The sequence below is a fragment of the Pelodiscus sinensis genome, chromosome 21 (assembly GCF_049634645.1).
Source record: "Pelodiscus sinensis isolate JC-2024 chromosome 21, ASM4963464v1, whole genome shotgun sequence".
In the NCBI taxonomy this organism is placed as follows: domain Eukaryota; kingdom Metazoa; phylum Chordata; order Testudines; family Trionychidae; genus Pelodiscus; species Pelodiscus sinensis.
Window position 1 is genome coordinate 2,650,902 of NC_134731.1, and position 26,602 is coordinate 2,677,503.

The 26,602-nt window shown below is 46.0% G+C and overlaps 1 protein-coding gene across 1 annotated transcript; it reads right to left on the minus strand.

Moving 5' to 3' along the window:
- Window positions 1-357: 357 nt before the first annotated feature.
- BLMH (bleomycin hydrolase) lies at window positions 358-26,602 on the minus strand. The gene is made up of 12 exons (XM_075904619.1): window positions 26,447-26,602; window positions 26,022-26,219; window positions 24,253-24,362; window positions 23,066-23,207; window positions 21,520-21,608; window positions 20,084-20,176; window positions 15,760-15,915; window positions 14,359-14,517; window positions 14,187-14,254; window positions 13,506-13,623; window positions 7,929-7,998; window positions 358-1,353 (listed from the first exon to the last, which is right to left on the minus strand). The coding sequence occupies exons 1-12, from the start codon at window positions 26,457-26,459 to the stop codon at window positions 1,202-1,204; spliced, it is 1,368 nt and encodes a 455-aa protein (XP_075760734.1). The 5' UTR covers window positions 26,460-26,602; the 3' UTR covers window positions 358-1,201.

The following is a 26,602-nucleotide window of genomic DNA, read 5'->3' on the forward strand; positions in this document are numbered from 1 at the left end:
TTTTCTTCCCTTTGCCCTTCCCCTGGCTTTCTCCCTTCCCCAATGAGTGAAGTCTCAGCCCAGAACAGCACAAAGCACTGTCACAGGGGGTCACATTAGGCAGTTTAACAGCTTGGCTTGATTTGGATCTAAGAATTTACACTGTGCTCATCCCCTTGGTATTTGAGCTCCTGTAGTGTGAATGTCTTCATCTGTATACACTGGGGGAGAACTGGTGACAACTACTGGGAAGATCAAGTAACGTGGCTTGGCGACCTGCTAGTGCTCCGGCTCCCCAAGAGCTGATTGTGGGACATGAACATTTTTCCGATTCGGTGAAGATACATATGGGCAATTTGACAAAAAAGGAAACAGCTGTACCTAAAACTCCAGAAAGGGTTTTAATTAAAAGCTTCATAGCACCATTGAGTTGAAGACGTCCAACTAAAAGGCAATAATTAAAAACCAGCACCATATTCTCTCTGAACAGGTTTGTGGTTGTTCTATTCTTATTGAAAATCATTCTTGCGGGTACAGATTAACACCCACTAGAATCAGTGTAAAATTAATTATTTTTTTTTAAGTTTTACCCACCAGAATCAGTTGGTCATACGCTCACAGGGCAGAGCAGAAAGCAATCAGATGAAGTACATCTTGGAACAGGATAAATTTTGGAAAAGTTACTCTTAAGCTGAACCAAGTTTACGCACCTACCTCCTTGAGACCAACTCCTGGTAAATGTAAACAGCTCTCTCGAAACACAGTTAAGCCAATACTGAATTTGGATACTTTTATAGTACAAGTAAAAACAGGAATGACTAATTATAAACATTTTGCTGTTCTTTTCTAATCAATATCACTAAGCTCGTTATCCTATAACATGGCCATCTACAGTCATCTCCTATGGAATGCACCAACCAAAACAGTTGTTTCACAGGGTTATGTTCACTATTAAAGAGATAAAATCCAACTGTCATTGAAAGCACTTATACAGTAGCATGATGAGGTGGGCAAATTTTCTGTGCAGGTGCAGAGTAGTCTGACACCCTTTTTCACTCGGCCATTCAGTAAAGCGGTTTCCTGAAAAGATCCTTAGCATACATTTAAAGACTATAGCCCAAGGTCTGCGCTTGGTCACATCATTTGGCTATGGCTTCTGGTTTCTGGGTTTCTATTTTACATCTACTTCTGGTTGTGCACTGGGAGGCAAATGCTCTGCAGTTCACTTTGCTAGTGAGCCCATGGGGTCCCATGCTGGTAAGACAATAGGTTCCTGCTGCATCACTGCTAAGACGTCTTCTGGCACGTGCTTCTTATCCACCACCACCTCGTACACATACTCAGAAAACCAGTCATCCGTCATGATCAGGTAACCTGGGGATAAAAGATAAAAGGAGGTTACTACCAAAGGACATTACTGATATGGAAAAACTTAAACCACAAATAGTCTGTAACTGGAAAAACTTTAAGGTGCTGCAATATTTCCACAGCAACTTGTGGCAAAGCCCTGGAGACTTCCATTTTCTGTTCCAAATTCAATTGATTTTTAGCTATGACGGACACTTGGCAGTAACAAACCTAAGTAGGAAGAAACCGGGACAAGAATCTTGGACAGGAAATTCTGAGAACAGCTTTGAAAATACAGGCCCCTTTTACTCAGTACAGAGAGTCTCAAGAGTCAGAGCAAAGGGATTTCTCATCTGGGCCACAAGCAGCAGAGTCCTGGAGCACAGGTTACTCTTCTAGCAATGGCAGGCTCTCTGAAGAGGGGTGGCTCCTTTTCACCAGTCAGTCCCATGCTGCTGTTGTAATGGGCATCACGAATATTCATATGTAGATGAACTAACAAGGAGTCCGGTGGCACCGTATACGCAGCAGAATCCTTGTTGTTTTTGCTGAAACAGGTTAAGAGCGCTAGCTCTGAAACATAGCTGGCCTGCAATACATTAAATACATCCCTGGTTGCGCAGGCTGAACTTGAGGCTGTTCTCTTTGCTTATTAACCTCCCCAGTTGTCTGGGGCTTCCTTCTCCAGAGTTCAGGAGACGGAGAGCTGGTCCATGTTAGGTGCTAATTTCTCCCCTCAAAAACAAAGCCACTGAGACACCCTCTGGTTGAAACTAAGTTCAGGATAAACTGTACCTCATGTTTATACCCTTCCCTCTCTACAAGGCTCTAGCCAGGAATCTTGAAGAAAATCCAACATAGAAAACATCTTGGCTTTCAACATACTAGGGAATTCAAAGTCCTTTCAATCTGAGACAAGCCTATCACTTAAGGTACACCTGTTCCAGGGAATTCAGCACGAATTGAGACCACGCGCTGTCAGGGAGAGGGAGGCTATATTTGATAGAAAGCAGATGAGGAAGCTTTGTGTAATGAAGTTCGTGTCCCTGTAGCAATATCAGCACAATCAAATGAAACAAGAAAATGCCCAAAGAATATGGACAATAAGTGCATCTATCTACACCATCTTGTTTCTACAGCAAGAGATCAGATTGAATGCCCATAAATTAAAAAGCCTATCAATTGTAATGCGAGCTAGAAGCTGGTTTGGATATACTGCCAAGAGACGCTGCCTTGTTCTTTCTCCAGGATATGAGTTCTTGGGGCACAAAAAAACCTCTCTCCCCTGACAGTCAACTAGTAATTGCACCTGCAGGATAATGAATTCCCCGCCTCCATGTCTGTCGACGTTCCACATGTCGGAGCGGGAGTGGACTGAGTGGGGTCCCAGCGCCTGAACAAGTCAAACCTTAGCTCGATCGAACAGGGCTGGTCACTGTCCCTTAAGAAGGCGTGTAGCCAGAGTCACAGGGAAAGCCATCATCTGTCATGGGAATGATTCCCTCGCCTCAAGAGTACAGTAGAGCCGCCCACGGATGTCCAAAGCACACCCCTGGCTCTGCATGCCAACTACAAGGGATAAACAGAGGGCAGTGAGTTGTGATTGTATTTCGGGGCAGAAGGCAGCAGTGCAGCCCCAGCTAGGCCTGGTCTAGTGCAGTGGACACCAACCGGTAGATCAGGATCTACTGGCAGATCTTAGAGCCTCTGACAGGTGATCCTGACTGGTCTGGCTGGGAGGTTGTCAAGTACCAGCACTTCAGCTGCCCCTCCCCACACAGCCCTGCTGCGCCTGAGAGCCTCCTCCTTGTTGTGCAGGGTGGGGGAGACAGAGGCAGGGGGGTGCTGGTGTCATTCTGTTCCCCTCCCCTGTACCCCATCTTCAGAGTGAGGAGGGCGGGGCAGGGGTATTTGGGTTTCAGGTAGATCCTGGACTGACATTCAAAAAGTGATCTTGTGCTTAAAAAGGTCGGAGACCTCCGGTCTAGTGTTTTGACTCCAGCCACGTCTGTTCGAGAGAACAGAGACTCTGGCATCGCCGCTGCCTGTTCTGACAAAAGGCTCAGCAGGGCCTACTAAGTGACTGCCCAAAAAGTCCTGTATAAGATTTAATTCTCCGGTACTCTGCTAGTACAAAGCTGCACCATGTTTCTCCTTTCTTCTCCCTAGAAAAGCCTAATGGCGGGAGCATTTCATTAGGAAGAGCCAGACAAGGAAGTCTGGTCCAGCGGTTCAGGCACTAGCCTGGCTCTCCGCAGTCCTTGTCTAAAGTCCTCATTCTGCCAGACTTCCTGTGTGACAGTGGGTAAGTCCCTTAGTCTACCAGTGCCTCTAGTCCCCATCTGTAGAATGGGCTACCAGCACTGGGGAACTCACAGATCTGATTTTCAGCACAGCTTTATATAGACAGAGCTGGAACAGGAAGAATTTTGCAAATTAAGGCAAACGGCCACTGGCAGCGTTGGGATACTTTGCTCAGTATCTGCTTATAGCAGTGACTGAACCAGGCCGAATGCCAGTCTCTCAATTCCAAAGGGAGGAAGTTTCACCTGACAAGATAAATAACATGTGCACCAAATGCTGTAGAGAAAAGCCGAGTGCAGCTTGTGTTTCTGTAGAAGCACTGTTATTTGAACAACATCAGCTACAGCTTGGCGAGAGCCCCCCCCCCCCCCAGAGGGGATAATGCTGGTAAAGCAGGCTAGATAATTAGCATGAAGCCCAACCAGAAAGTCTCACTGTGAAGCATGCCAATTAATTAGACTGCATTCTCCCTTCCTTCTCATTTAAAAAGGGATAACGGATTTTTCACTCTGTGCTGAGGCTTCTTGGAAGTGACCGCTGCCTAATTTGGACTTGCACAGCCATTTCTAGCTTATCTACTGGCTCGTTAAAATGTTTCCTTTGCATAATCTCTGGAATTTCAGCTGTTACACAACAAAAATATTCGCTTGTTTTCCAAGGAAGGAACTGCACATATTGCAACAAGAGAACCACACAACAGCAGAGACACTCTTCCTTCCAAACACAAGTCTGCAGGAGACAGAAATGCTACTCTCATACGGGTTGGGCCTCTATTACGGATGTGAAAGTGTACCCGTGTATGTGGGTACCCGCAGGCTCCCGGTACGCAAGGGGAGCCAGCTTAAGCACCGGCTCCCCACCCACCAACTGCCGCCCCGCATGTAACCAGCAACATTTTCAGCAGTGACAAATGCATTTTAACATCCTTGACATCTAGAGTCTGGACTTCTGTCATCTGGAAACAGCCGTGGTCGCTCCCAGGCTGGAGCACTGGTGGGAAAAAGCCAGGCACTGCAAATAGCTCATTGAGGGCACTAAAACTTAGGGGGTGGGGGACTAAGTGCGTTCCCACAGGACTCCGGGGCCACCCGGCTTCTTCCTGAGCACCCTCCCGCTGCTTGGTCAATGCCAGGTAGAGCAGCCTCAGTCACAACTGGCAGCAGCAGAGGGGCAGGTCCCAAGGGGGTTGAGCCTGGGAGGTGCAGCCTGCATTTCAGACTAGATGGGCACGTGACCAACGTATCTAGATCAGGTCCATGTCCACATGGAAGGATTTGAGAACAAGTCCCGCACCGTGGCCCGTCTTTGGCTATCAAACCTTTTGCCCAGCCAGAAGAAAACCTTGTTAAAAAAGATACAAGCATAACTAATGGAAAAGAGACAAAAATTCTGGAGCAGCTCATGAAATCGGTGCCTTAGGAAGCATGTGGACTCCATCCAAGGGGCCCATGTCATCTCCCCCCCCCCCCCCCAACATACATAGGTAGCACCGGCCAAACATGCAAATGGTGCGTGGACGCTTTACAGCCCGGCGTACAGAAAGCGCTTCATAAGAGACCAGGGCCTGCTCTCCTGTATTCCCAAGGAACCCACTTTCAACAAAACCCAGCATGCTGCCCAGAACACACAAGCAATTTCATGACCAGTGTCCCTCACACTGCACAGAGAACCCTTTGGTAACCAGCACTTTCAAACCACCACCAGCGTGTCCACATGGCACTGAGGAGGAAGAGGGGAAGACTTCCCAAGTGAACATTTTGATTTCCCAAGTCCAATGCTTGCGGCTCCTGCTCTGTGAGCGAAGGTAGCAGCAAGTGAAGGACCGGAGGGCAATAGGCCCAAACTTCCCAGGGGAGAGGTGGATCCTGTCTCTTGATGTTTCAAGCAGGATATGCTATAGACTGGGTATGCTATAAGAGATGCTGGAGAACACAAGTTACTGGGTTCAAATACAGGGCTGTCTACAGGTGACATTTAAAGGCCTGGGCTATCCAGTAGGTCAGACTGGGCGATCTTTCGTCTATAAAGGTATAAGCAGGTTATTACAAAGCAGTCATCTATTTAGCCAATTTTTAGACACAACCTTTGAAGACTTTAGCATCATTTTCACAAACATTAAAAAAAAAACAGATTCCAGTGCCATCACAGCTTTAAACTAGATTTACTTAGACATGAGCTCAACGAGCCATGTGTTAAATCAGGGGCAGGGAACCTTTTTGGGGGCTACTCACCGACAGCAAGATCAGTCGGGGGCCGCACACAAGTGAGAAGCCCCTGACTGAGGGGAAAAGTCACTCCTCACACACCCCCCACACACCAGAGCCTAGGGGGCCCAGGCTAGTATATTGCGTGCGCTCCAGCCCTGCAGGTGGGTGGCTCGGAGTCTGGAGGGCCAGCACAGACTCTCCAATGCTGAGACTCGGGGGCCGGATCCAGCCAAGCCAAGGGCCACAACCGGCCCCCAGGCCTGAGGTTCCCCACCCCCGTTTTAAATAACTTGAATCTCTCATGTGTATTGTGTTGGTTTTCATGCTTCACTAACATCAACAAGCGTAAGTAAACGGATAGGCAATGATGACATTTCCTGAAATTCCTCTTGGCAAGTCACAGATGTTTGAGAGGCCCTGCCCTCGCCACAGCATGTCAATACACTCAGCCGTAGTTTGGCATCACTACAAAGTGAAACAACGGTATACAGGAAATCACCAACAAAACAATTTGCTCTGCAGGGCACCAAACTGAGTTTTAATGGTGCCTCAAATTCATCATAGTCATTCCGAGGAGTATTTATGGAACCCAACAATAACAAGAAGTCAGTCAAGCTAGAGGGGAAGACGCCAGCAATCTGAGTAAGCGAAATATTACTAGCACTTCAATTGGCTTAGACAAAATGAGGGCCATTGAGTTTGGTGGCAGAAGTCAGCCAAGAACCATTCGTTATGTTTTCATGTGGAGATTAAAAGATGTGCCCTATTAAATGGCTAAAATCATTACAAGACAAGGCCAAGGCATCCCCCCGATAATGCAGTTTGCATTTGTCTTTATTCTCACAGCTGGCGACTCCAAGGACTCTGTGAACCTTAATTAAATGAAGCCTCGCAGCATCTCTGATCTATGGTCCGCTGACGGGAAAAGGGAGGCTCAGAAATTAAGTGACCAGCCCAGTCTCACAGGAAACCCACAGCAAAGTCAGGGAGAGAAGCTAGGCCCCTGGATCTAGCATAATCCCAAGACCAGCTGATGTAGTATGTACTGCAGTCTGCATTCTCATTCCATCGCACAGGCTCTGGTCAGCAGGCTCTTGAAGACTGGTCACAAAGAATCCAGTTGGAGTCTTCCCAGTCTCCAGCTTTACTGCTCCTGGTGGCTGCTTATAACAGTCACAAGCGGTCCGAGTGTATTCCTCTGCCCTAGTTCAACTGATTCCATAATCTAGTACACTGGGACGGCAACCACCTAAATCCCTCTTACTGGAAACATGGACACGCCTGCCACCCCACAAGGCAATATTTAGCTGAACAGGCAGCACATGATGCTACCAGGCCAGGATCCAAGTTCAGAATTCTGCTTTCAAGTCAGTGGTTTTCAAATATCCAAATTTGAAACCTCCAAATACGCGTCAAGTGGAGGAGCAGCCCCCTTTGAAAAGCTGAGACATTCCTCTGAGCCCCAGGGGACCATAGACCACAAGACGAAAACCACTGCTCTAAGCTTCTAGACCACTGGAGGCTGAGGCAGACTATGTGACCCTGCAGTTAACCCTGTGGGACAGGAGTTTGGAAGAGAAAAACGACCACAGTAAGATTGCTACTTCTCTTCTACAATACAAGGCATAGAACAGGGGTGGCCAGCCTGCGGCTCTTCACCCCTGAAAATGCCGCTCGCAAAGCTACCCCATGTGCCCCCACAGACAGCCCCCGACTCCCTGTGCTCACCGGGTGCAGGGGAGACGTCTGGCACGGCAAAATGGAGTCGGCCAACGGGAGCCTGATGTGGCCAAAAAGCCTAACCCATAGGCAGCATCCTTTTTTGGGGGGTGGGGGAGCTCTTCTCCCCTCCCCCTCCACAATTCTGGTGCAGCTCTTTGCATTTTTTCCGCCGCTGTTTCGGCTCTTTGTTTAATGGGTTGGCCACCCCGGCATACGATCTCATTCGCAGCAAAAGATTAGAAGCAACAAGCGGGCACCAAATGACATCTATGCAGAAGTGTCCCCTACACAAGGCCTTTCCCCACTTCTACTTCCTCACTTCCATAAACGGAGCTCAGCAGTGTATTCATGTGACTGCTCCAATGTTACCTTTAACGCCGCCATCTTCACCCCAGGAGTTCTCCACCCTCCATTTCTCAAATGATCCTTCTTGTCCATCCTGCAAGAAACAAAGTGAAATGTGTATTCAGTGGAGAAATCCCTGCAAGTCTGACACTCTGTGCTTCTACTTCTGAAATCATGGCCAGCAGCACCGCCTGACCATGTGCTGAGTGACGTGCTAGGGGGACTCTCAGAAAAATAAAGTGTTGTGGTTGCGTTGGTGGTGATTTAAGAAGCAAAAGCACTGACTGCTGTAAGACACGGTCTCCCTCTTACAGGAAATTTGGTCAGTTGAGGCAATTATTTCTTTATTGCAACACATCCGCATTGTGTTTTGCAAGACACTGGTCAATCCTTTTACAAAAGCTCCAAGTACTTTGCACAGCTGCATTACAAGCATTCTTGTATAGAACAAGGAACTACCTTCTGTTATGTTGTATGGGACTTAAAGTCCATAGCCTGGCTTGAAACACAAAGTCTCTCCGAGAATGTTTCTATTAAGTCTTTTCCCCGCTTCACTGAGCTGGACTCAAGTATCCTAAATTTTCTCACCTGTTAGCTCTCCAAAGTCTCACTAAAGTTTCTAGAAATAGTTCTGTTTCTCCCTTCCCGGTGATCAATTCTTGCTAATCTGATTTGAAACGGTAAGCCTCTTTTCTTGGCTAACCTGCACCTGGCATATCCATCTACATATCCCACGAAAGATACTCAAGCACCCAGAGGCACCACCCTGTCCTGTCGGAGGGTGTGTAATGGTTTTAGCTAGCGAGGAACAGATATGCCTGAAGAGGCATTTTTAAAAAAAAATCAGCCGTAAATAAATATGTAGTTTCATCCACTCAAGGCGCAATACTAAGCGGTCTTCCTCAATTTTAAAATTAGCCCAAATGATGACTCAAGACAAACAACTTTGCTCTTTCAGTGAATGAGCTCAAGCCGTTTTATTTCTTAGGGAAGACAAAACATCCAGCTTATGCGACATTAATGCTCGCGCCCTCCTTTAAGCCCCCAGACACTTCACCTTCCCGCCAAGAGAACTGTCTGTCAATAGGAGAGGAAGTTATTTTGGTGAAGTACTTTTCCTGTTTGCACTCACAGCCTGGAAGGTCTCTGCTTGCACTGTTCCTGATGATGGGCGAGCCAAGGCAGTACTGCTGTAACACCTGGATACTATGGGGGCTGCTCATTGGTCTTAAAGGTGAGGTGATCAGGGTGGGAAAACTTTCAGTTTGTCAATGGAGGGTTCCCCCTCAGACAGCATATTATCCAGCTGTGGTCTCCCTGGAGAGGTTCTATTCCAGATGGGGGCCTATTAGCTATTTCATCCTGTTTTTCTTAGCCTCCCTGAGCTAGACTTTCCCAGCCATCATGGGGCACCACTGCCTGATTTAAAAAAACCAAAACAGTCGTTTTCCCCTCCCCCCCACCCACAGCTGTGGGTCACTAGGCCGTCTTGCTGAATGGTCTCAGTCTGATTCCACGCTGGCTTTCAACAAGTTTAATGGTCAGTTACAGCTTAATTCAAACTGAATCCGATTGAGTCCACACTGGCTCTGACTAGCTGAAACAGTGCTGCTAGACCCTCCTAGTGCCCCACCATGCACTAGTGGCCTCATGAAATTGCCCTGGTTCTGCTCAGAAGCAGTGCACTCTGGAACGAGGCGAGAGGTAACTAGGAGTCCTTGCAACTGAAACAGTTTAGGATATTGCTTGAGAGAACAAGGGGCAAACATGAAAACATGCATCAAATGTGGATACCCTCGACTGTTTGTGCCTAAACTGGTTCAGTGACAAAGAGCTGTGCTCGAGTGTAGACAAAACCGTGTTCTGTTTTAGCCTAACATCTTCATTAGCAAAAGCGACGAAGAGTCCTGTGGCACCTTATAGACTAACTGAAGTGTAGGAGCATAAGCTTTCGTGGGCAAAGACCCACTTCATCAGATGCTCCTACACTTCAGTTAGTCTATAAGGTGCCACAGGACTCTTCGTCGCTTTTGCAGATTCAGACTAACACGGCTACCCCTCTGATACTTGATCTTCATTAGCACTTTCACATAGTCCACATTCGGAAAAATTCTGGTGTGTTTTCACATTATCCTCAAGTGCACAAAAGTACTCAGAAGACAACTCCCATCCGTTTACTAAATAAGAAAATCCTTAAGCTTCCAAAGAGCAGCTCTCATGAACTAGGAATACATTTCTTCTACTATTCTGCCTTCTGTGATGTTCATGATAATGAAAGGTTAATTCTGGTCTCTGGAAAAACCTGCCCTTTCCCTCTATTTCCTGTATCCACAGTAGGACGTTTTACACTGAAGTTAAGTTTTTGGATGAGGTTGGGAGGGAAAAAAAAAACAAAAAACACAAACACAAACACAAACACAAACACAAACACAAACACAAACACAAACACAAACACACACTTACTTTAAGCAAACAAGAACCTACACGATAATTTGCTCAAGAGAGATGTCCCAAAAGTGTTAAGCTGAGAACACGCACGCGCCCTCTGACATGTAAATTGAACAAGTATGGCTTAGAAACATGGGCATAGATTAAATGTGCCTCTTTTGGAAATAAATTACATTGTAACATTGAAGGGAAAAACAAAACAAACAAGAAAATCCCAAAGCAATCAGAGCCATTTTACAAAACCAGTAAAAAACCCTAATGCTGTGATGGATTTACGGCTACCTTTGAAAGCTCCTTTAGATTAAAGTCAAGGTTTATATAAGGCAACAAGTTCAAACACACAAATACAACCCTAGCTATTATTTTAGTAAGAAAAACGCCTTTAAATACTGGACATCTTCTACTGTTGAAGAGGCACCACTTCCTTTACGTTACCTCTTGGCTCTAGAAACATCCATTATCTCTGTCTTAACAGCAGCAAAGTATATATAGTTTGCATTGGGAATGTGTTTTCAGTTGAGCAGATCTTCCTTACATTTGTCAAAATTCATAACACTATAACAGAGCCAATTCATTCCAGATTGTGTAGCAGAGATTAACTTTTGCATATCAAAATTGTAAAGAGGGTAAAAAACATGAGCTGCAGACCAAGGAAACAAAATGCCAGGAAGGAATTTGTACTTCTATAATTGCTGCCATTCCAAAACCAGTTTTCAGTGTGAAAAGAAACCAGATTACAGCCTAAGTCACTTTGGGTATGTCTACACTACCCTCCTAGTTCGAACTAGTGGGGTAATGTAGGCATACCGCACTTGCAAATGAAGCCCGGGATTTGAATTTCCCGGGCTTCATTTGCATAAACTGGGCGCCGCCATTTTTAAATCCCTGCTCGTTCGAACCCCGTGCCGCGCGGCTACACGCGGCACGAACTAGGTAGTTCGGACTAGGCTTCCTAGTCCGAACTACCGTTACTCATTCCACGAGGAGTAACGGTAGTTCGGACTAGGAAGCCTAGTTGGAACTACCTAGTTCGTGCCGCGTGTAGCCGCGCGGCACGGGGTTCGAACGAGCAGGGATTTAAAAATGGCGGCACCCAGTTTATGCAAATGAAGCCCAGGAAATTCAAATCCCGGGCTTCATTTGCAAGTGCGGTATGCCTACATTACCCCACTAGTTCGAACTAGCGGGGTAGTGTAGACATACCCTTTATGTTTCCTTATGTTGTTACACATAGGCTTCTATGAGCATGAAAGACTAAAAGTTAGGTACTGTCTTCCAATTAAGTGCCATTAGTAATAAGGTTACTACACACATATACCCAAACTTCACACTGATCAGAATATCCTTTAATCCTGTCACACAAGGGCAGTTATTTTACACTTGAAGAGTGTGTGCACATGCATAAGTTGTAGAAAACCAGTATGCAGAATATTACTAAATGCTGAGAAGAAGTTCCAACGGGGGGTAAAAAAAAATCTGACTCGACAATCCCATTTCATGTCTTTGCACAAAGTACTGACTCTGGCAAAGTTGTCAGTAATACATAAGCACTTCTCTCTCAAACCAACAAACAGTCCTGCAGCACCTGAGGGTACATCTACACAGCAACATTATTTCGAATTAACTAAGTCCACATTTACAGCAGGCAGCTGCACATGTACAAAAATGAGAAATGACTGCCTTGGAAGGATCACAGCAGAAAGGGATCCAAGGGTCAGAGCAGGCCACAAGCTCAATAGGAGTCAGTGTGGCACTGTTGAAAAAAAAAAAAAAAAAACCACAAACACCCACACACACAATACTCTGGTATGTGTTCGGAGTGTTGTAAGTCAAACAGGCGAAGTAAAGCCTCACCTGGAGAACTGGGTCCAGGTCTGGGAGCCATATTTCAGGGAAGATTGGCCAAATTAGAAAAAAAGTGCAGAGAAGGGCAACATGTAATTAAAGGTCTAGAAAACGTGACCTAGGAGGGAAGAATGAACGAACTGGGTTTGTTCAGTCTGCAAAAGAAGACAGGACATTAGGGCTGTTAGACAGCATGTAACTGAATAGTTGTGTAACTGTAGCAAATTTTAGCAGTTGCACGACTCTTCTAGAGCCCCCGGGGGCAGAGCTGTCAGCCAGTGCACTCCACCCCCATTCCTGGGGAGCCTCTTGCCACCCCATACTGCTGCTTCTCTATCAGAAGCATGGGATGTCAGGCAGGAGCTGGTTTTTAAACCAGCTCCCCGTGCAGACTGGCTCCTGCCTCTGTATCAGAGGCAGCAGCATGAGATCAACAGGATTAACCGATAAGTCCAGGCTTAGCAATGAATTGTATAGTTGTCTACATGCTGACATCCCTGCGGAATGTAAGAGCTTCCAAGTATCTAAAAGGTTGTTATAAGGAGGAGGGAGAAAAGTTAAGAAAAATAACTCCTGAGAAGATAGAAAGTAATGGGCTTAAATTGAAGCAAAGAAGGTTTAGTTTTGACATTAGAAGAGTGCCCTAGTTATCGTAGGGTGGTTAACCACTGGAATTTTCATCACTGGAGATATTTAAGAGCAGGTTAGACAAGCATCTGTCAAGGATGGTCTAGATGGTGCTTGGTCCTGCCATGAACAGAGGGAGCTGGACTAGACAGCCTCCAAGTTCATGCCCGTTCTATGATTCTGTAAGCCATGTGCTACTAGTTTTGAGGAGGAATTGTCAGCTATGAGTTAGTGCTTCCGGCAGGCTGTTCAAGCAGGCTTTACATGCTACAGTGCTTGGGGCTAAACGTAAACTAGATTAAGCAGCATGCTATGGACAGGGAGGTGTGCTATCACTTTTGATTCCCTGGTCAGGGAGATAAATCAGAATTCCCATACACACTGGCTGGGTTCCCAAAAATACAAGCCAAGTTTCTTTGTCCTTCTCAAACAAAGAACATCTGAGAACCAAAAAAACCAAACTCCAAGCCACAAACCATTGCTTTGTCGTCTAGGATTCTTCCTGCATCGGTAAGTTATTATTTCTAGTTTCTCCAAACAAGTGACACCAGTAAGACAGATATCATGGGACATTACACTTGCGCATGATGCTGCAAATAAGCTGCCCTTCAGCTGAATACGTACACATTGTGAGTGACCGCTGAACCTGTGCAGACAGCACAAGTGCTTGTGGAATCTTACCTTCTCCGAGAAGGCAGTGAGGACCATGGCATGGGTCATCGACGAGTCTCCAAAGATTAATCGTTCTGCTTTGTTCATGTTCTTGACGGAGACACCGAACACCAGCTCATGGTCAAACCTACAAGTAAGCCATGCAACGGAGGTGAACGCAGAAGGGAAGGAGGAATCAGTGGAACTCTGACAGATGCTTCGCTCCTTTTCAAATCTCAAATTAGAATCAATGTGAAGGGACCCTTTTTGGAATACCATTCTCTATGAACTAGGGAATTCAAGGAACTGCGTGAGCTCCAAGAGTGGGCTGAGGAATAACCCACATTCAGACAGATTCTACGTCCCCTTCCTGTTTGCTTTGCAAGAAGCACGGAAGGAACATACTGCAGTTAAGTCCCTCTCTCTTCAGCTACGAATATATTACATTGAAGTTTCACATCGGTGAATTAGCAACCAAGTGATGTTTTCAGAGTATCGGCATTTCAGTAACAGCTAAAAAAAGGGGGGGGGGGAAGATTTAACTGGAAGAGAGGTCCAAATGCACACGTGTCTTACTCGTGTTGGGTAAAAACAATCGGGGAAAAAAAAATCTGTTCTTGGACACTTATCCCCTTAGCACTTTCAGTTTGTAGTCAGACTGCGGTGAACAGTGCCCCCCAGAAAACACGTGCTTTAATTTCCTGCACTTACACCTCCATATCAAGGATGCCCAGCTTGCCATGGAAGTGTTTTCCAACATCGCAGCCAAACCACACAGCCTAAAAAGGAGGAGAGAGAGTAGTTATGCCCAGGCCACGCCCCAAGACAGCCCCTTATGCTACAAGAGACAAAATGTTGGGTTATAGAGAGAAAAAACACAAACCTCGCCATCTTTAATGGAAGCTGCAGCCATCTTCTTCAACAGGTCAACAGGCTGGTTGTTGTAGAGCGTTTTTCTCCCTCCCACCATGTTGCCCAGATATGCTACGGTGTAGAGCTTGTTGTACTGGTTCTGGGGTCGAGGATCATTCACTAGACAAATCTGCCAACAGTGAGATGTTACTACTTAAACCACAAAGCCATTGAAGCCTCAAAGAAATCAGTAACCTCCCCAAACTGGTGACACCATCGTAAGACCTAACCCATAACAGCCACTAGGGGTGCTTTCACCTGTGATTTAGGCCATCATGTACATGACAGAAGGGCATTGCTGGCACATTGGCCAGACCAGATTCTGTAGGCACAAGACTAAATGGACACAAGTCAGACACCAAGAACCAGAGGAGAGCACTTCGACCTCCCTGGACACTCAGCAACAGACAAAGTTGCCAGACTTGGGCAAAAGAACCTGCAAAAGGTTCCTACATTTCTATCTTCTGATCAATAGTTGGGAGTGGGCCACAAACACCCTGACTGAACTGGCCTTGTTAACACTGGTCCTCCTCATGGTAATGTAACACTCCCGTCCTAGCACGCATCTCTGCCAAACTGAAGTTTCCACTTTGTGCATCTGACGAAGCGGGCTCCAACCCATGAGAGCTGTTACCCAAATAAATGGGTTAGTCTTCAAGGTGCCACAGGACTCCTCATTGGTTTGCTGAAAGACTAACATGGTGACCTCTCTGAAACTAATAACTCAAGACCATCCTATCTGAAGCAGTGGGTTTTGCCGACGAAAGCCCATGATATATGTATATATTTTTGTTAGTCTCTAAGGTGCCCCAGGACCACTCGTTTTTGAAGTTACAGACTAACACGGCTACTCCTCTGAGACTAGTAACTCCAAGTTGATCAGATTAGTTTTTCTGCTGTAGCTAACTGACCTCCCAAGCAACTGAGGACCGCTTCCGCTGGAACATCAGCTGTTTACCAAATGCGATGGAAGACACATTATAAGCTAGTCCAAGTATCTAAGTGCCATATGGGAACTTCATTCTATGCTAATTATTAATATTTAATTATCAAGGCACTTGTGGGTAAGCCACTCAGGAGATCTTACAGTAGCATGAAAGCATGAATAAAGTACAATTAATCCCATAAACACACATCCAAATTCACACAAAACCAAGGCAAATGCAACGCAAATGCAAAAAGGGATGAGGATGCAGAAAGAAGGGGAGAGTAAATTCAAGGCCAACTTTGACTCAACTGGGAACAATAGCCTCACACACCCCCATAACAAGTAGTGTGAACACACTCCCCTGCTGCAGCAACAACACACAGTACTACAGGTTTGACATCAAAGGAGCTCCAGAAACAGCAGGTATTTGTTGTGTTCCCCAACCTTGTCTTCCATGTTGAAGAGCGGCTTGATGTGCTCTTGGTAGAACTGCAGTGGTGTCACGGGACCGATCTTCTGGTAGTTCTTCTCCTTATCTCGGAACTCCCAGGAGAAGGTCTCGGGGGGGCTCCCCAAAGAGATGCTCACTATTCTGAATACCTGCACCAAAAGCCAAAGGGGCATGAAAACTCACCCACGCTTTCTCTCTCAGGCTATCAATTAAGCACCAAAATTCTGCAGTTGGGCCAGCCACAGAAATGTCATTAGTCAACAGATACCTTCACACAAGGACCAACTACAGAATTAGGCTCTTAATGTTCATCTTTAAACCATTATGAATAACCCTGGGCTGCCCCCCATCTGGTACTAAGATCCCCTCACTCTGCAACACCCCTTAACCTCAAATGAAAGGCCCCAAAACCCAGAGCTCTCACACCATGCTAGAAACACCACAGTGTCCTGCTCAAGCTTTGCTAAGGATCTCAAGGTGGGGCTTGAATATATTTAATTCCAAGCTGCATGAGCGTGGTAGCAGTGAAATACAATAAAAACGTCTACAGTTCCGCTGAAATGCTGCCCAAACCTTAACTGTAGGAACCCCATGGATGTGTAGTGAAATGATCCCCAGGTACTTCGATGGTGCAATGGAACCTAAAAGCAGCTAGTCAGAAACCACAATAAAGATACTCGGGTGAGACACAGAGAAACCAAGCTAGCTGCCACCTTCCAGAAGAACTCTCCTCCCCGCAGTAGATACAAAGATTGGTTAGGAAAGGGCTCTGGATAAACATGCCTCGTGGACACCATAATCCTCTCTCCTAGCATACACGCACAGGAACATTTTCATTCTGACGATACACCTCTGCTAATCACTTTCCTTCTGGGACAGGATTTGGATTTCTGCTTCTTTGGGACTCTGATTAATCTTATCTGTTTTAATAGATTTCACAGTGCCTAGATTTAGAGTTAAGTATAGCTTACCTGAAGTGCTTCATGTGTTGATTTGTGTGACATCCTTGGTTGAAATGCCTAATCCTGGATAGTTGACATACATCTATTCATTTCTATTAGATGAAGGGTCTTTGGCTAGATTTAAATGGACACAGTCCACTTGAAATCAACTTCTCTTAAAGAGGCCACGTGAGGAATCCTCCTGTTATCCCACTCTACAAGTGTTCCACTTTACATAGGACACGCGGTGCTTCCAGAAATGCTACCCAACAGACATTTCCCTCTTATATGGCTAGCTTCTAGAGGCTGCATCCAATGACTAGCTATGGCAAGGAGCAGACCCATTTCTAATAAGCCTTTGGCTTTTTTTAATCCCATTCCTTTGATGACGTATAGGAATGAAAACCTACTTAGGTATCTTAGAATGTTTTGGTTTTTATCCTCATTTCACAAGATATTATCTAAAACGCTTCATTCCAGCTAGTGTTTTAAAGGCCCCTATGAGCTCAAACACAGAATACTCGAGTGGCAGGAGCAACAGTGCTCTGGCCATATACAAGATAAAAATAAAAATGTCCCTGCCATGAGACATTCATAATCAGGTCTTGAGCACAAACCCTTGTTTACACAGAAGTTTTTACTGGAGAAATTCCCGCTTGTTTTATTTTTATAAAACAAGTTTTCAAGAAAGGTTTGAAAGAACAACATTTGAATCTCCGGCCTCTACAAATGATTGTGTCTCTCTCAGATTCTGTCTGCACCAAGGGAGCATTTACACATGGGCACCCCCGGGTTACCTCAGAGCGTCCTGTTTCTCACTGCATCCCATTACAAAACCAAAACAGGTCAATGGAGAATGCCCAAAGGCAACCGACAGCAAAAACATTCCAACCAAAGGAAGGGAAGTGATGGAGATAAGCCTCTCCCGTCACCAAGAGGAATGTTGCTTGAAATGGTCTCCTGGGATTGTTTATCACCACACCCACCTTAGGCCACCCCTCATTATCTCCACAGTTTCCTCTTCCTATACCCAGCGGAGGCTCCTTTCAACCAAACAGAGCTTTATATCACTCCAGTGACAGCTAACAGGGTAAGGCGAGAGTACGGTGGCTTTTTGTTTAAAAACAAAACTAGGCAGGGAAAAGAAAGGCCACTGCTGATAAGGGAGAGTCCACAAAAAGAAAGCACTGAAGCCAGAAAAAATTCAAACCAAACCCAGTGACCTACCCAATGCTGCTTTGAGAAGGGCCCTGTTTCTACAGGAACACAAGAGCCAGTATTAATAGGAGCACTGTGCACCTGCTCAGCTTCAGATAAAGGACTGGTGCCCACAATAAGGAAAATGAGTCCTAGAAATTGGCACATTAACTCCATGGAGACAAATGGTGAATAAATCTTGTTTGCCAGGCACAACAAACTTAAATGCTGGTGTACAATGAAATGCAGATCAACAAGTGATGCAAGACAGCACAGTCCACCTCTGAAATGGTTAATTGCTTCTAGGTTTGCAGTAAGACAGGCGATTACATTTACTAAAGGGAAATCCACCTAAGTCAGGCATGTCCAAAGTCCGGCCCGCGGGCCAATTGCGGCCCGTGTTCCGATTTAATACAGCCCCCGCTTCCTCCCCCTCTCCTGGCTCCCTGGTGCTCTTTTGAACTGGCGCGCCCAGCGCGCCGCTTCCGACCACGCCGCCACCGCGGTCCTAGAGCCTGCCCTGTAGGGCACGTCCGCAGCCCCGCTCGGCTGCGGGTTCGCCTTGCCCGCGGGCCGCCGTGCCCTGCGCTCTCCGCCCGCCTCTGACTCAGCCCTCACGCATGTTCACTTCTTCAAATCTGGCCCTCTTTGAAAAAAGTTTGGACACCCCTGACCTAAGTGGTACTCAGCCAGTAGTACTGCAACAATAGGGGTTAGCTCAGAGGAAGACTATTTATATTTAAGAGGACACCACAATCTCCAGATTCAGGCAGAAATTAGCAAGTCGTTAATGAGCTCGGCTTCCAGTTTCTAAAGCTAGAAACTTGGAGATTCTAAACAAAGCAAAGAAACGTAAATCTGCAGAGAACTCGTATGTCTGCCTTATCTCAATTCAGCAAGCCACTCTGGGAGGCTTCAGGTTAATTGTGCAATTAAGTCTTCCAGTCAGTTTAAGAATTCACTGCTTAAAGTCAGAAATCACATTAATACATATTAAACTGAAAAAAGGTAATTTGCAGCCCAAGGAAGGGTAGAATCAACCAGGTAAGAGGTCACTTGGCCCCTACCAGGGCACCCTTCGTGGAATATAAAGGATTTTGTTTTAACATACCATGCTCAAAGAGTGCAGTGCCGTACCAATTTTGCTATCAACCCTTTCCTTAGTTTAACCTTAGAACTGGGGAGAGGGAGCTGTGGATTAGTGCACGACCTGAAGTAGTCGTAATACCAGAGAAGGACCTAGAAGCTTTAGTTCAAAGAAGCCACAGAAAGGAGACATTTAAGAGGAAGCTTTTGAGAAGTTTGCTGAGGAGAGGGGAAGGAAAAAGAGCGATTCCTCCAACAGAGCCGGTACAAAATGACTCAGAAGGCCCGTTCCATCAGGCTCACAGGGGTAGATCCATAAACTTCTGTAAGTAGTGAATGCAGACGTGCATTTGTATTTAGAAAGACATGGCCATGTACACCAATCTTGACATACTATGGGCAATAAGTTCACTGCTTCTAGTGCAAAAGTTTGATTTTTCAAACAGTTAAGGAGAACAGGGTGGGATGAAAATAGCATATAGTAGCTCTTGTATTTAAGCTAGCCATACAGTAAAGCAAAGCATTAACTTTTGATCCATGGAGAGGCGAGAGCCAGACAACACACTTGAAAATTAGAGTGGTTCTTGGATAGCCTGCCTTTAAGAAAAAGCAACTCATTTTCTTAATGGGTAAAGAGATTTCATTGCTGACTAACCCAAAGGTTTTCCATGTGCTAACGCTTGAGAAAACTTCTTTTCCTTATGCTTTTCTGCTCTCTTGTGGGGAATGTCTGCAACAACACTAGGTTTACAAAATATCGGTTCCAATTCTTCTAGCCCGTTAGTGAGACCAGGCTGGACATATTTTGGTATTCATTGAGTATGACAACACTGGGGTCCTCAGCTGGTGTAAAGTGCCCTAGCTCCATGGCATGCCTCAGGGTTTAAATGCAGAGAAGAGTGTATGTGGGAAAACATTGCTAAAACAATCACACAGTAACACTTTGCACAGTATTTGGCCTTCAGTGTAACCCAGATTTCTGTACACTAGAAGGGGTTTGTTTTGCACTTTAAGGAGAAGAGCAGGCCAGAAAAACTTCATCTCTAGCGGCTCCCTTTCTGCTACAGAAAGAATCAGGGGTTATGTATTTTACCTCCTCTATCATAGCGTCCTTTGCTCCATCGAGTTCTTCCTTAGTTGACCCGCTTGCTACCATGTTTCTTAGTCGCAAACAGTACTCCCGCATCTGTTTCAAAAGAAAAGGCCATGTTATCACTGCAACAGGAGCATAAACAGTATCTATTTGCAAAGCCTGCACGTTAGGAAGTCAGGACTTGCTTTATTAATCTCTGTGGCATTTCATCACCAATGATTTGTTTACAGAAAAGCCACTACTCATGCTACCATTAAAAGTTGGCTCTGTCGTTCACAACATTTTAAAATCAACTCTTAAATTTTCTGAAGGATGTATTGACAAATCATCAATCCTGTCTTCATCTTTTCTAACCACCAACCTGGTGCTTACTATTGGCAGGCTTTTCCTAGAACTCGATTCTTATCGATACCTCAGTGTAATGAAGCATGGTGATGTCCAGATCTTACAACAGCATTTCTGAGGCTTGTAGGGAAGAAGCAAAAACCACACACTATGAGTTACATATTTGGTAACTCTGCCACACAACTATCCTCTTCGAGCGAATGACTAAGCAGTAACATTTTGCTTGCAGTGGGAAGAACTGAAATCAAGTCACCAGACACCCCAAATTATAGTCACCGAGATCCGGTAGCACAGTCCGGGATTCCCATCCGGGTATTTGGTGTGCCAGAATCAAACTGAAGCCCGGAAAATGGCAGTCCCTGAGCAACACCACTGAGCCTCAGACTCAGTTTTCATGTTTTATTCCCCAAATCATCTGTGCAGATTCCCAGGAACAGCTGTCCCTTGATCACGGTCTCATGAATTGCCAAAACAAAGCTTTTCGTGGAAAGCTTTGACTGCCATTTCATTTTTTGCCACCAAAGATTCAGATTCTTGTCTGACAAAGGAAGAAGGCAGGTTTAGGCAGTCGCAGTCACTTCAGTATTTCACATAGCTCTGCGTCCATTTTGCTCTGCAAGCTGGTCTTGGCCCTATCCCTAGTTCTGTATTTTTTAAATCTGCACTTGTAAATCTTAGCCACCACACCTGGCAACAGGCATCATTAGAGCCTTGACATCTTTGAGAACACAGTAGGAGAAAACAAGCTCTCTGTGGCTGCATGACATTTGTAGAAAGATCCTCTTCCAGCCACGCAGGCAGAATTTTTCCCTTGGAGTTAGAGATCTAAAGACCATTGTAAAAAGTGCTGAACAGGATATTTTCAAATTACTGTTTGAAAGCAAGACCACCAAAACCTCTAAGTAGCAGCTATTCACGAATTTACTTCCTCTTCTGTTCCCCTTCACCTTTTAATCCTTACAGATGCAATGTTGTATGGAAGCAAAGTAGCAGCTAGACTAGCTTCTAATGCTCTGACCAATAGAGAACATTTAAGGCAGCTGCTCATGAAGCTCCCCTAGCCAGAGTTTAAGGACTTTAAGATTCTTTACCTTATGATTCAAAATCTCATTCATCTTTCCTGTGGCCTCTGTGGTGTGAGATTCAGGGAAATTTTTCTTGGGGATAACACCATATTTTTCTACAAGAAAAAAAACTGACAAATGTTAGCTGCTAATTGTGAAGCTTGCATGCCACGCATTCATAGCTGTGTCAGGCCCAGGATTTTAGTGAGACAAGTGACGTTCTCTCTTATTGGACCAGCTTCTGTTGGCGAGACGAGCTTCCAAGCCACACAGAGCTCTTCTCTAGGACTAGAAAAGACTCTCCCGGCCTCACAGCCAAATGGATTTCCTCCTGGCATTTGGCTGTGACACTCAGAGTACTGTTCCCAGCTAGAAAGAAGCGTTGTGTGGCTCAGAAGCTTGTCTCTCGCCGACAGGAGTTGGGTCAACAAAAGAGATTCCCTCCCCCACCCTATCTCTCTAGGAAGAGAAGTCTGTCAATCCCACGGCCAGTGTGGACCTCTGCTCAGACCCATAGACCCCTTAGGCAAGAAGTGAAGTGAGTCTGAGATGGAGGATAGTGATGCAATGAATACCCACATGCGTTTTGTTTAATCCATGTACACAAGAGCTCATGGCTTTTGCCACTAACTGTTGGCATGATGCCCGCAGGAAGGCTGTAGTAAACTTCTGGGTACGCTTTGTGCATTAGGAGTTAAACTATCAGTTCACATAGAAAGTACATACATTTGCTCCCACCTTTGGTATCTCCAGCCAGTGTTTATGCTCTACATAAAGTTAGAGTGAGTTAAACTGAATTCTACTCCCTGATTTTAGCTACTCAACGCTGTAAGAAGGAGCTCATGACAGAGGTTAGTTAGCCCAGCGCTGAGAAATACTGCATGTGTGGCTTGTGGCAGTCAAGTGTTTAAGGGGACAAACGGCCACCTTAAACGGCCACCACAACCACAAAACTAAAGGAAAGCGCATAAAGGAAAGTTCATCGTAGGCTCAAGACAAGGTTCTTGCAGCTCTAAGCATATTCGTTCAGTTTATCTGAGGCATGATTAATCTCTCCCCCCCATCAAGGGCAGATTACTGCAGTTACACAGTTAAAATCTTCCTTGTTAAAAAGTAACTTCAGTCTTTTGAGGGAGAGAGGGAGGGAGGGAGGGAGGAATACAGAAAAAGCACGAACTGAGCCAAGAATGGCAAAACACGTATTCTCTGAAAATTACATGGACAATTGCTTCATTCTGGAGATTGGGAAAAGCATGTCAGGGCTGTATGAATCCCAAACTCTGTTCTGCAGAGAGGGAGGAAAGCTGCAGCATGCAGAAGCCAACATGACACTAAGTTCTGTTCATCTTTCAGTGAGAGGCCTTTTTCATTACAGCTGATTAGTACCTTTCGCCTAGGATTGATTTCGCATGGGCAGCCTTTTACGAAATACTAATTAAAAGTTTTCTACAGTGTGCAGCGCTGTACAATTGATGTTCGTACAATACAGATGTAAACATTCATTACTTTGCTCCTGATCTTTCAAGGCAAGAGTACCATTTCAGGAAGCCCTTTCAGTCACTGTTTCTCTTACCGATAAGATTAACCAACATGTCCCATTGTCCTCCATCACTGGTGGGGTTGGAAAGCAGGAACTGCATCAGCCTCTCTTCTATAGGCTCATTTTTCTGAGCCGTTTCCACAAAGGCATTTAAAAAATAGTAGCAACGTTCAATCTGGAAGACGACAGATAGGGTAACTTAATCTTGGCTTGTAGCATGCCATATGTTACTCCATTCCTGGGCGTATGCACTTCTTTGCAAATCTCACTGCTGAGAAAACAACTAAGAACATCAGAGCAGCTAGGCTGGGTCAGACCAAAGGTTCATCCAGCCCAATATCCTGTCTGCCAACTGAGGCCAATGCCAGGTGCCCCAGAGGGAGGGAACAGAACAGGGAACGATTCCCCTCTCACCCATTCTCAGCCTCTGACAGAGGCAAGGGTCAACATCCTTGCCTGTTCTGGCTAATAAGTATTGGATGGACCTAACCTCCGTGGATTTAGTTCTTTTTTGAACCCTGTTAAAGTCCTGGTCTTCACAATATGCTCTGGCAAGCTATTACATGTTCTTATCTTCTCTGCTACTCTTGATATAGTTCTGTGGGCACATTTCTAGTACCCGTTCTCTTGCAAACCTTTAGTTTGTGAGGAGGGACGAGTGTGAAAGCAAGTTAGTATATGGGGGATAGAAAATGCAAGATGAAATCTCTCAGGTACTAGTACTAGCTGCTCTTAAGCAACCACTGTTGGAAATAAACAAGTCAGTCAGTCTCGTGCCTGTGACACACTGCTGGAACTAAGACAGCTTTAGTGGAAAACGGTAGCGTTTTTTCCTGTCTGGTCTCCTACAAGGATCCTTGAGAGGATTTAGAGGTCTTTTTTTTTTTAAAGAGATACTCTTCAGAAGTTTAAAAAAAACGTGTTTTTCTCAATCCAGGAACACGTGCTCTCTCATCTAAAAATGTTTGTAAAGCATTTCCAAAGATCAATTTCAGTGTATCTATGGGTATGTCTAGATTACATGCCTCTGTGGACAGACGCATGTAAAATTGACTATGTTGGGTAGCCTATTTTACATGCCTGTCGGCAGAGGCATGTAATCTAGGCGTACCCTATGATAGCTTAGAAACGCCTGAATACCCATACAGAGGGAAACCAAACTGCCAGTATGGGCTGAATGGATAAAACTGCCCTTAAGAGTCTGGCCAGCATTGCTGTACCTTGTCCCAGAAGAAGAGATATGCTTGGCTGAACTCAAACTCTTCAATATTAAACTTCTTCATGACAGGCAGACGCATCACATTCAGACAGGAGAATATCCAACATCTCCCTGTAAGAGAGCAAAAGAACAAGAGTTACACTGCTCAGCTCTATAAAGGTTTACACGGGTTGTATTAAAACACTAGATTTATAAGGGGCTGTTCAGTCTCACTCTTTTACAGTCTTGAATAAACCCCCCAAATTAACATGCACCCATACCACAATTGAGTGGCCAAACAAGCAAAGAGACAGGAACTAAGTTGCAGGTTTTGACTTCTACCCCAGCTTTGCCGGTGAGTCATTTGAACTGCCCAAAACCTTACTGAGTTGACACAGATGTGACCTTTATATCACAAGAATAGTTTCTGCATTATTGTGGGCCTAGATGATCGAAGGGCAGGCAAGGATGGACTTTTGGAGAAGCAGTGCCAAGTGCTTTGCCTGGAGAATCTCCTGGAAGAGATGACTGCAAATTTCCACTTCCAGTTAAACAGAGCTGGCCTTTTAAAGTTACACCCTGAGAGAGAACCAACGTTCCCTCTAGTTTTCTTCATCCATGTACAGACTAAATTTTGTTATGTGCACCAAGACATGTCCAGATGTGCATCACCAACAGAAACACATGCTGCCATCTATGGTAGACTGTGTGTCAACTACCTGTTCTCGGAACCAGAAGATCAAAGGCCTAAGCCAGTGTGTCTCAGTGGTCCACGGACCCACTCTGAGAAAGCTGCTAACCTAGACGCTCCCGTTTGTATATTTACCGGCTCCTCAGCCACGGAGCCTCGTGGCTCCCATTGGCTGCAGAGCCAGTAAGTAAACAAATGAGAGCATCCAGTTAGCAACTCTCTCAGAGTGGGTCTGTGGACCACTTTGAGAAACACTGGCATAAGCTGCAGAAAGGAAAGACTGACCTATTCCCAGGAGTGCTAGAACTGAGACAAAGCTTGTAAGCACAGAAAATCCCCATTGTGGATTTGAAGGGCTGTCTCCTGCCAGCACTCTTGTTTGATGGTGGATCGTCTCAGCCCAAGAGTTGACACCTAAGGAGCCAAGAGCTTAGGATGGATGTCAGCAAATTGACCTAGGAGGAGTACAGGTGCAGCTGCCCTGAACTGTGACAGTGACTTTAATTCTCTCACAGTTCCCCTTGCTGTAAAGAGACAAAGTATTTAGGGAATGTTGATAGGATTTTTTAAGGTGCTTTAAAGATGCAAAGTGCTAGATAAGGACCAAAAATTATTAAAAGCCAAGCTGAAAAGGGCTATTTCAAACTGCTCTTGAATATCATCGTAACTCCAAAAATCAAAAGGACGGGGTGAAGATTTCTCTCATAGGGTATGTCTACACTTGCACCTTCTTTTGAGAGAGGGATGCAAATGAAGACATTCGAAATTGCAAATGAAGCCGGGATTTAAATATCCCACGCTTCATTTGCATAACTGCATTATTTTGAAATACAAAATGCGGTGTAGACGCAGTTATTTTGGGAGAACACTCTTCTTCCGAAATAACTCTTATTCCTCAAAAAATGAGGTTTATTTCGGAGCATGGACTCAAACAGCAAGAATTCCCCCAGGTGATATTTTATCATGAGAAGGCAGCTTAAAGCAAAGTACCGGACACCCACTGCAATCTAACTTGGTTCATATTTTTATGCCGCCGCCATACATAAGGGTTTTGTTTTAAGACCAGCCTCTCCGTGAAGTGTGCAGGAAATCCCCTTTACCTGACTTTTTCTGGTTAGTGACGGGCTTGCCCTCTGCCGGCAGGGCATGCTGGAAGACGGGCACCCTGTCCTGCACCACCTGCCGGTCCAGACACACTTGCAGGGAGCCGCTGGTGGTCGTCACGTTCTGGGCAAGTCTGAAGAGCGAGTCGCGCTGCTGTTTCCTGGCGAAGGCTGCGACCTTCTCCCTGCTGAGCCCTGCGGAGCAAAACGGCACGTGTCACGCCTGGGGGGGGGGGGGGGCAGAGCCGCGAGCCCTGGCCCCGGGGGGGGGAGGGGGGGCAGAGCCGCGAGCCCTGGCCCCGGGGGGGCAGAGCCGCGAGCCCTGGCCCCGGGGGGGGGAGGGGGGGCAGAGCCGCGAGCCCTGGCCCCGGGGGGGGGAGGGGGGGAGGAGCCCCCAGCCGTTCGAATCCCGCCCCCCTCACCCGGGGCGCCCATGGCCGAGGCGGGCGCAGGCGGTTGCAGGCAGGACGCGGCGAGCCGGGCGCGCGGCCGGAAGGCTCTTTCCGCCGCCGCACCCGGAAGCAGGAAGCGCCGCCCACGCCAGTGCCCGGGGTGGGGTGGGCGGACGGCGCGCGGAG

Excerpts from the sequence above, each read along its gene's own strand:
- BLMH (XM_075904619.1), bottom strand. Across the intron at positions 23,208-24,252 it reads ATCTCTTCTTCTGGGACAAG|ATTGAACGTTGCTACTATTT; the intron begins GTACAGCAATGC and ends GTCGTCTTCCAG. Across the intron at positions 15,916-20,083 it reads AGGACGCTATGATAGAGGAG|GTATTCAGAATAGTGAGCAT; the intron begins GTAAAATACATA and ends CTTTTGGTGCAG.